Source organism: Lithobates pipiens, unplaced genomic scaffold, assembly GCF_037356315.1.
Source record: "Lithobates pipiens isolate NorthernLeopardFrog02 unplaced genomic scaffold, aLitPip1_a1.2 Scaffold_19, whole genome shotgun sequence".
NCBI classification, from domain to species: Eukaryota; Metazoa; Chordata; class Amphibia; order Anura; family Ranidae; genus Lithobates; species Lithobates pipiens.
The window spans coordinates 137,922,381-137,932,098 of record NW_027507764.1 but is presented as its reverse complement, the minus strand read 5'-3'; the positions used below and the strand labels follow the sequence as shown (position 1 = coordinate 137,932,098).

Genomic DNA, 9,718 nt, shown 5'->3' with positions numbered 1-9,718 from the left:
TCCCTATGTACCAGGATGATGGCCTCCTGTGCAGGAGTGACCTCATCCTGCGTTGGCCAGTGAAGGCAGTTGACTAACGGCACCCAGTAGAAGATTCTAGGAAAGTTTTGCTCCCATTAGTACCACTATAACCATTTCCTGCCTGTCATGGTGTTTTTTTAAATACTTCAGAAGGCCCAGGATGCTGGAAGGATCAGGGATCATGTGACAACGATCACAGTGGTCACATGATCAGATATTGGCTGCCAAGCTTTACCCTGGGAGCAGATATCTTAGCTCAGTCTTTGTGCTGATAGTGCGCACTCAGTATATAAACATGATATATTGGGTGGTTGTACACAGGTCAAGAGGTCAAGATAAGAAAGGGTGCTGAAAACGTGGCTTAAAACAAGCCCTTATGCCGCGTACACACGTAGCCGTCTATCCGACGGACTTAGTCTGGCGGACTTCCCGCCAGACTGTCCGTAGTACTTTCCGAACGGGCTACTTGCCCACACATGGCACTTTTTCAGCGGACTAATCCTTATAGAATGGATGAATGGATAGTACGGCGGACTAAGTCCGCCGTACTATCCGCCCTACTTTTGAAATGAACGGACTCGCCCACGCACGCGGAGGAAAGTCCACTCATTTCGAGCTTGTCTCCAGGTAGGCGGGGCCCGTAAAGGAGACGTCGCTGGCCCCGCCGCCTGGTATGGACTTAAAGGGGAAGCCCAACGCCGAAAAACCAGGCCGCGTGCCCTCAACATGGGGGGGTGCCTTGGGGAAGGGGGGGCCAAGGCACCCCCCATGTTGAGGGCACGTGGACTGGTACGGCTCAGGAGGGGGGGGGGGCGCTCGCTTGTCCCCCCCTTTCCTGGCCGGCCGGGTAGCATGCTCGGACAAGGGTCTGATGTGGACCTGGGGGGACCCCCATGCCGATTTTTTTTTCGGCGTTGGGGTTTCACTTTAAGTCAATACCAGGCGGCGGGGCCAGCGACGTCTCCCTCGCGGGACCCGCCTACCTGGAGACCCGCTCGAAATGAGCGGACTTTTCTCCGGGCGGGAAAAGTCCGCTCATTTCAAAAGTACGGCGGACTGGCATACACACGGCCGGATTCTCCGCCGAAATGCGAGTCCGGCGGGAAGATTGGAGTGCAAAACTACTTTCTAAGTCCGCCGTACTTTCGGGTCAAAAAAGTATGCCGGAGGCTACACACGGGGGGATTGTCCGGCAGACTTCAGTTTGCCGGACTTTTCCACCTGCTTGTTTGATCGTGTGTATGCGGCATTACAATCAAAAATATGTAAATTCATACTTCTCCTAGAGCAGGGTTTCTCAAACTTTTTTCAGTCAAGGCACCCTTTAACCACTTCAGCCCCAGAAGATTTTACCCCCTTCCTGACCAGGCCATTTTTGCGATACACCACTGCATTCATTTAACTGACAATTGTGCGGTCATGCAACACTGCACCCAAATAAAATTGATGTCCCTTTTTACCATAAATAGAGCTTTCTTTTGGTAGTATTTGATCACCTCTGCAGTTTTTATTTATTAAGCTATAAACAAAAAAAGAAAGACCATTTACAAAAAAAAAAAAAAACAATATTTTTTACTTTCTGCTATAAAACATATACGGTACAATTAAAAAAAAATCTAATTTCTTCATCAGTTTAGGCCAATTTGTATTCTGCTACATATTTTTGGTAAAAAAAATCCCAATAAGTGTATATTTGGTTTGGGTTTGCGCAAAAGTTCTTTTTTGTGGGACTGCGACATTGCGGCGAACAAATCTGACACTAAGTGGCACTTTTTGAGGACCAGTGACAGCAATACAGTGATCAGTGCTAAAATGCACTGACACTGTATAAATGACACTGGCAGGGAAGGGGTTAACATCAGGGGCAACCAAAGGGTTAAATGTGTTCCCTGTGTGTGCTTTCTTATTGTGTGGGGGATGGGCTCACTCAAGGAAGAGACACATCTGTGTTTCCAATTAGCAGAAATCACAAATCTCTCTCTTCCTGTCTGACAGAATGGCAGTCTGCCTTGCTTACATAAGCAGACCACTGTTCTGTCATTCCCCCTAACTATCATGGGTGGCTGGTGGCCATAGCAGCCACCGGACCCGCTGATTGGCTCCCACTGTGTCCAATCACAGCGGGAGTGCAGTTCCGGCGGGCCATGCGCCCCAAAGCCAATGGAAGAAATCACCTACAGTATATGTACGTGGGGCAGTCCTTAAAGTGAAATTCCAATTGGACCCATGTTTATTAAAAGTCAGCAGCTACAAAAAAGATTAGCTGCTGACTTTTAATAAACAGACAGACACTCATCTGTCCCGCGGTCCAGCGATGCGGCCGCCCGAGGCCTCCTCTCTGTTCCCCGCCTGTCCCTGGCACAGACAATGCAAGTGTGGGCACCAGGCTGTGATAGCTTGCAGCTTTCACAGCTGGGTGTGCACTGTGCGTCCTGAATGGCCGGGCAATCTTCTGGGACCTGTGACATGTCGCAGAAGATTGAAGGGAGGAGGGGGGAGGAGGAGTCGACCTAGGCGGAAGTAGGAGCTGGGCACCTGTCAAAACTAGGTGCCCACTGACTTCCCTCCCAAAAATATGACATGCCAAATGTGGCAAGTCAGGGGGTGCGGATACTTGGAACTCCGCTTTAAGTGGTTATAATTATGTGCAGTCTCGAGGTGCCTCATTCTAAAATGTAAAAAACTATTCTAATTGTTTTATATAATGCAGAAACGTCCACACACGTAGGACACCCAACGTTAGAGGTGATTTATTTTTCCAAAGCAAGACATAATAATCTTTCAAAACACGATCTTTATGTATTACCATCATTTCCCCCCATTTCTCCCATGTTTCATTTTGTTGTTGTGTTTTGTTTTTGTTATGTAAGCTTGTATAATGTATTTGTAAATTTACTGGTATGATTATGTCATTAATGTATGCATATTTGTATAATAATTTCCCAATAAAATTAAGATTGAACACACAGCAAATACACATTTGCACACTGGTACTGACTAGTACTCCTGTGTTTCTCCTCTCCCCCAGTTTTTCTCTATTACTCAGCTAATGTGACCCCAGTGTTGACGGAGAGGGACAGGGAAAGGACAAACAAGGATGATGTGCAGACGATCAACGTCCTAATTATCAACACGGATGACATCACTGGTTGTTAGGTCACGGTGCCTAGAAGGTTGTAATGCTGCACCATAATAAAACTGTGGCTCTGTGTAAATAAAAGGCAGTCTTGAGCCACCCAATGGCATGTATTCATCGTTGGGCAATTTGTAGGCATTTTGCCAAGCCGTCCTGGCTGAAGAAAAGGCTGTCTTAGACACACGTGTACTCTGACTCATTTTTACATAAACGCCAACACTTTTAACAATATGAGCTCAGTACGCATGTGCACTATCTCCGTTCACGTAACATTCTTATCATCAGCTGACTTTTAGAAAGATCCCGCCTCCCTGCCCTTGCTAACGTCACAGGACGGCGCCGGCGGGCTTCCGTAATTCCCTGGAAAGCCGACTTCCCCTCCTTCACGTTTGGTCAGCCTAGCTTAGTTACGGAGGCGCGGACCAATGAAAAAGAGAAAGAAGTGGAGGGGATTGGCTAGATGGCGATGGTGAGGGCGGGGCGGTGAAGACGTAGCACGACGTACGTAAGCCTGGTTGCACGCACACCGGTTACAAAGGGCTTGGCGCAGCGTGTCCTTGGGAGTAGAGAGTTCGTGGCTGGCTGCTGTGTACATCGTCCGGGAGGAAGTCCATAGAAAGTGCGGTAAGTTATGGTGGCCGGGGGTCCCCTCCATACAGACTCCTCTCTGTCATCACTTTACTTATCAGAGACTTGTGTGGTGTATGACCTTGTTGTGCCCGCTTCAATGGGAGCCGGCTCCGTGTCTCACTGGACGAGGCTTCCATCGTGAGAGCGGGAAGCCGGCCCTGTGCTCCGTACCCGGGGTGTAGAGGATGTGTATGGGGGGCAGGGATGGGTGGTAGAGCCGGGAACTCCACTCCTTCCAGTCATCACAGCAAGGCCGGCTTCCGCTTCATTCATTCCTATCAGCCGGGTGGTGGCTTTTATGTCTGCCATGGATTTCTACTCTCCCCTTCCCCCATTATAACCCGTCTATGGGCAGCAACGGTCTGCGGGCTCCCTGTACCCGGTGACCCTGAGAAGGTCACGAGGGGCGGGCCGCCATTCTCTATAGGTCACCTCCTTTCATAAGATTATGTATATCGTCCATTTTATATTTATATTTATATATATATATATATATGTCAGAGGTCAATTATATAACCACTATTCTTTTATCTATGGAATATATATAATGGATATACTTTTAATCTGTTTTTCACACAATGTGCTGGTTAGATATCCCGATCATATAACCACTTTGGCAGGCATTTGGGTTGAAGGAAATTTTAATGTCTGAGTAAAGCAGCCCATAGATTATGCCATTTGCTTTGCTTTCATCACAAGTGGAAGGAAAGAAAATGACTAATTCCCCATCCTCAGTCATTGCTGAGGGTGGCATCCATCTCAGTGCTAGTGTAGGCGGGGAGCCTTCCTGACAGCAAAATAAAATGATTGGAGTTGTCGGTGTTCTGTCGAAGTGCCCCCTCCCATCGATATGCACCATACGGAACAGCACAGCAGCTGGGCTTGCATAACCAGGGCACATCATAGGAGGTATCTCTCGATTGGAGATGCCATTTCACGGCCACAATTGAAACCTATACAAACAGCAGGGGCAGACCGTAGTTCTCAGATTGTGCATCGCTGCTGCTGAAGGGCGGCTAGTGGTTGTGTTGAAGAGCTGGTTTTGTCTGTTGCAGTCTGCCCTTTCTCACAGGCAAAACTGGACCATCAGCACACTGTACAGCCGCCCCTCAATAGCGACACAATCTGAAAACTACTGTCTCCCCCCGCTGTTTGTATAGGTTTCATTTGTGGCCGTGAAATGGTATCTCCCATTGAGAGATGCCACCTACGATGTGCGCTTGTGCCCTGGTTTTGTCACTCCAGCTAATCGGCTGAAGTGCGGCACTTCCTGCGTGGGTGCTATTCAATGGGGGGCACTTATTGACCGAACACCAGCTTATAGCCAGTAGTGTTAATCAGTTGAGGGAAAAAACTGACAGGTTGGTTATGCACAAGTTAATGGATTGCATTATCTACAACCAAGGTGCCTATACATGGATCAATTCATCCAGTCCCTGCTGAGCCAGGTGATTATTTTTTTTTTGATCCATGTATGGCTGGCTTAAGGCCCTCTTCACACAGCCAGTTTGTTGCAGCTTTCTGCAGCAAGAATCTGCAGATTCCTGCTGCAGGAATGACCGAGTGATATGATCAGCTTCTGCTGCTCAGCCTATTTAAACTAATGGCAGTCTAACAGTGGTTGCTGCTGATCACACATAGCAGCACACAGAACGATTGGCTGCGTTTCTGGGGACAGATGTCAGAGCCTGGGCGCAGCTGACTGGCATAGCCCGGTCATTCCTGCAGCAGGTATCAACAGGTTTGTGTTGCAGGAATCTGGAAGTCTCAACAAACCAGTTGTGTGAAAGGGGGCTTAGTCTCGCTGTTATGTAGAGACCTACCTGTTGGAGTTTTGACAAAAAACTGTTTACTTGCGCTTAAACTCATTAAATGTTTTCTTGGGGATCATTCACAAGGTTCACTGTTGCTCCCCTGAAAGCACTGCATGCTTGGCTCCACTTTTCAGATGTGTTTGACTGGCAGTGAGAAGGCAACTTCTCACTGCTCGATTGTAATCATGATAGGGTTCAATCTACTTTTTGATTCACCAAGCAGTCTCCAAGTTATGGACAGTCAACTTGCACATGGAGGGCGATAACTGGAAGTGAGAGGATTTCTACCCCCTAGGAAGGGAAATTCTCTCCTGTAAGTTATTATGGGGGGGAAAAAGTGTCTCCACTGAAGCTTTAGAACCATTCCTTGTTTCCACAACAAGCCAAAATTTAAAAAACCCAATTGTCACAGGGGCAGAAAGGTGAAATCTTCTGCACAGACAGCAATACTAATGTTACAGGGATGTTAAGTTAACCCTTCCCTATGCTATCCAAAAAAACGTAAACATTTAGCTGGAGTTGCACTTAAAAAAAAAAAAATGTACCTGTTCCAACTTGCACACAAATTCAAATTAAGAACAGACCAATTTTGTTTGTAATCCGGGGACTGCCTACACCTAATATATCCAGGTAGGCCCTTGTACTATAAGTAAATCTAAAGGGTGTACGGTTGGATTGTAATACATGTGTATGGTGAGCTTTAGGGTCGCCACACATACAATCCTTTTTTAGAAGTGCCAAAACTATGTAATATGAGTACTTTCCTAATCTGTCCACTCGGGCAGACACTGGCAGTAATGTACATGTTGGTAGATCTAAAGTTGACCATACAATTGGATTGTAATTTGTGTGTTTTAAAATCCAACTTCAGCCAGTGCCCTCACCTGCCTGTACTTTGCATAGATTTAATCTTACAAAATATTGTATTTCCTTAGATCATAGCCATGGGAGACGCAGAGAAGGGAAAGAAGATCTTTGTCCAGAAGTGCTCTCAGTGCCATACTTGTGAAAAAGGAGGCAAAAATAAGGTCGGGCCTAACTTGTACGGCTTGATTGGACGCAAAACTGGTCAGGCCGAAGGCTTCTCTTATACTGATGCAAACAAAAACAAAGGTAAGTTGTAGCCCTCATTTCCACGGAGTCCTTATCACTAGCATTACCTGTGTAGCGCTACCAGTTGGTTCCCAGTGTGCCTGAGGCTATAAAAGGAAGTTTAGGATAGAAATGGGGAAACTGCTGTTGCTGGGCCAGTCAGATGACCTGATGTCTTACTATTGCTGGTCTGTCAACCCAAAACACTTCACACAGGGGTGGTTTCTATGCAGAGCTACACCAGATTTTGCAATCGGCTTCCAGGTTTTAGTCCTCATTCACACTGAACACAACTTTGAAATGTATGTATGAAAGGAAAATAAAAAGTATGCTTCTAAGACCACGGTGTGACAAAGTATTGCAGTGGCTGCCATTTTATTCTCTGGGGGTAGTATGTTTGGGGGGGGTTCTATGTAATTTTCTACCAAAAGAAAAACGTTTTTGAATTAAAATAAAACGGTAAAGTTATCACGATGTGTTTATATATTTATGTTGTGAAAGATAATGTTCTGCAGAGTAAATTGATGCCCAACATGTCATGCTTCAGAATTGTGCCCGCTTGTGGAATGGCGACCCACCTTTACCCTTTAATAATCTCCATAGGCAACGTGTTAAAAAAAGTGCATGACGGGACCTCCTAAATATGAGATCTGGGGTCAAAGACATCAGATCTCATATTTACACTAATGCCCTTTTTAAGAGCTATAGGAGAAAGTGATGTTTTTGATGTCTTTTCCGCCCTGCAATGGTATGGAGACAGGTGGGGGGCCATCTTCCCCCATGTCTAGCAGGAAGAAGGATCCAATCACTGCCACTGGCTCCGCTAAGCAGCGGAGGGTACCTCTGCGAATCTGCCGCAGAGACCACTGTTGTTGGACACTGGACCACCTGCCGAAGAGGATGCGAAGGTTATGGCAGTAGCTAGCTGCCATAACAAGGCTATCCCTCTTCAAATTTAGGGAGTATATCGGTGGCCCGGAAGTGGTTAAATATAGAATGCATATAAAGTTGTATGACATGCTTTTGCTAGGAAATTTTGCTTTCTGTAAGCAGGGGCCAAAAACTGATAATGTATTATCGGTACATAGGTCTGTTCAGGCTACATAATTAGAGTAGTGCTGGCTGTGTTTTTGTTAACAGTGTCTGACCTCTTCTCCCCCTCTATAGGTATTACCTGGACTGAGGACACCCTGATGGAATACTTGGAAAACCCTAAAAAATACATACCTGGCACAAAGATGATCTTTGCTGGAATCAAGAAGCAGGGGGAGAGGAAAGACTTGATAGCATACCTCAAAAGTGCATGTAGCTGTTAATTGCTGAATCCAATGCCTTATTTATTTCAAGGAGGGAACCTGTGTGATGAGATACTTTTACAGTTTATATTTTTATTTGTACTGTCCATACATATTTTAGATTGTGTCTCATCAGCAAATGTAAAGTTATTGAATGAAAAAATATTTGTGAAATGAATTTGGCTTTGTAAGATATGTGTTACTTTGAGGATCAGAAAAAATTGGGCCGACATAAATTCTATTCACCAAACTTTGTCTCTGGATGTGTTTTTTTTTTTTTTTTTTTTTAAATCCCATATTCCTCCCCCCCCCTCTTCATTAACCTTCTTCTTTTTTTGCTGCCCTAGGATCCAGCAGCATGTTTGCCTGTCAGGCTGTGTTGCATCAAACCATCACTGGAAGAGTGTGATAACATGCATAACTGTAGGTACCTGAAGCACTGCTGCAGGAAACCCCACAACTTCCTATTAACCACTACTTTTTTTTTTTTTTTTTTAATCGTAAACGCAACAAACTATCCAAATGACCCTGATCAAAAGTTTACATGCTCTGGTGATTTTTGGCCTGATAACATGCACATAAGTTGACACAAAGGGGTTTGAATGGCTATTAACGGTAAAAGCCTCACCTGTGATCTGTTTTCTTGTAATTTAGTGTGTGTATAAAAGGTCAATGAGTTTCTGGACTCCTAACAGACTCTTGCGTCTTTCATCCAGTGCTGCACTGATGTTTCTGGATTCTGAGTCACAGGGAAAGCAAAATAAGGCCACGTTCACACTGAGGCGCTTCTAAACTGTCAGTAAAAACACTGAGTGCTTTTGAAGAGCTTTTCAATAAAGAGGGGAGTTTTTCACAGCCCTGCCAGCACACTGCCTCAGTGTGAAAGCATTCATTGATTTTAATGGAAATAAGCTTTTGTGAGCTTTTTAGGTGCTGTTTTTAGCGTGAAAGCACCTGAACAGCGCCTTTAGTGTGAAAGTGGTCTAATTGTTAAAGCATCTGCGGAAAAGGTAGTTGAAATGTATAAAACAGGTAAGGGATATAAAAAGATATCCAAGAAATTGAGGATGCCAATTGGCAGTGTTCAAACTCTAATCAATAAGTGGAAAATGAGGGGTTCTGTTGAAATCAAACCATGGTTAGGTAGATTAAAACTTCAAGAAAATTGTTTGGGATGCAAAGAAAAACCCACTAATAACTTCAAGGGAAATGCAGCACTCTCTAAAAAACATGTTTTGTGACTGTTTTAAGATGCACAATCTGGAGGCACTTGAAGCATGGTCAAGGCGCCAGAAGAAAGCCATTATGCAAATGCCACAAATATCCCGCTTACAATATGCCAAACAGCACAGAGACAAGCCTCAAACCTTCTGGCACAAAGTCATTTGGATTGATGAAACCAAAATTGAGCTTTTTGGCCACAACCATAAACCCTTCATTTGGAGAGGAGTCAACCAGGCCTACTGTGAAACACAGAGGTGGATCACTGATGTTTTGGGGATGTGTGAGCTGCACAGCAAATTTCATCAAAATTGATGGCAAGATGAATGCAGTATGTTATCAAAAAATACTGGAGGAACATTTGCATTCATCAGCCAGGAAGCTGCGCATGGGATGTACTTGGACATTCCAACATGGCAATGATCCAAAACACAAGGCCAAGTTGACATGTTTTTAACTACAGCAGAATAAAGTGACAGTTCTGGAGTGGCCATCTCAGTCTCCTGACC

At 45.1% G+C, this 9,718-nt stretch overlaps 1 protein-coding gene across 1 annotated transcript; it reads left to right on the top strand.

Moving 5' to 3' along the window:
- The first annotated feature begins 3,622 nt into the window (after window positions 1-3,622).
- On the top strand, window positions 3,623-8,238 carry CYCS (cytochrome c, somatic). The gene is made up of 3 exons (XM_077491307.1): window positions 3,623-3,781; window positions 6,537-6,714; window positions 7,861-8,238. The coding sequence occupies exons 2-3, from the start codon at window positions 6,546-6,548 to the stop codon at window positions 8,007-8,009; spliced, it is 318 nt and encodes a 105-aa protein (XP_077347433.1). The 5' UTR covers window positions 3,623-3,781; window positions 6,537-6,545; the 3' UTR covers window positions 8,010-8,238.
- Window positions 8,239-9,718: the final 1,480 nt, after the last annotated feature.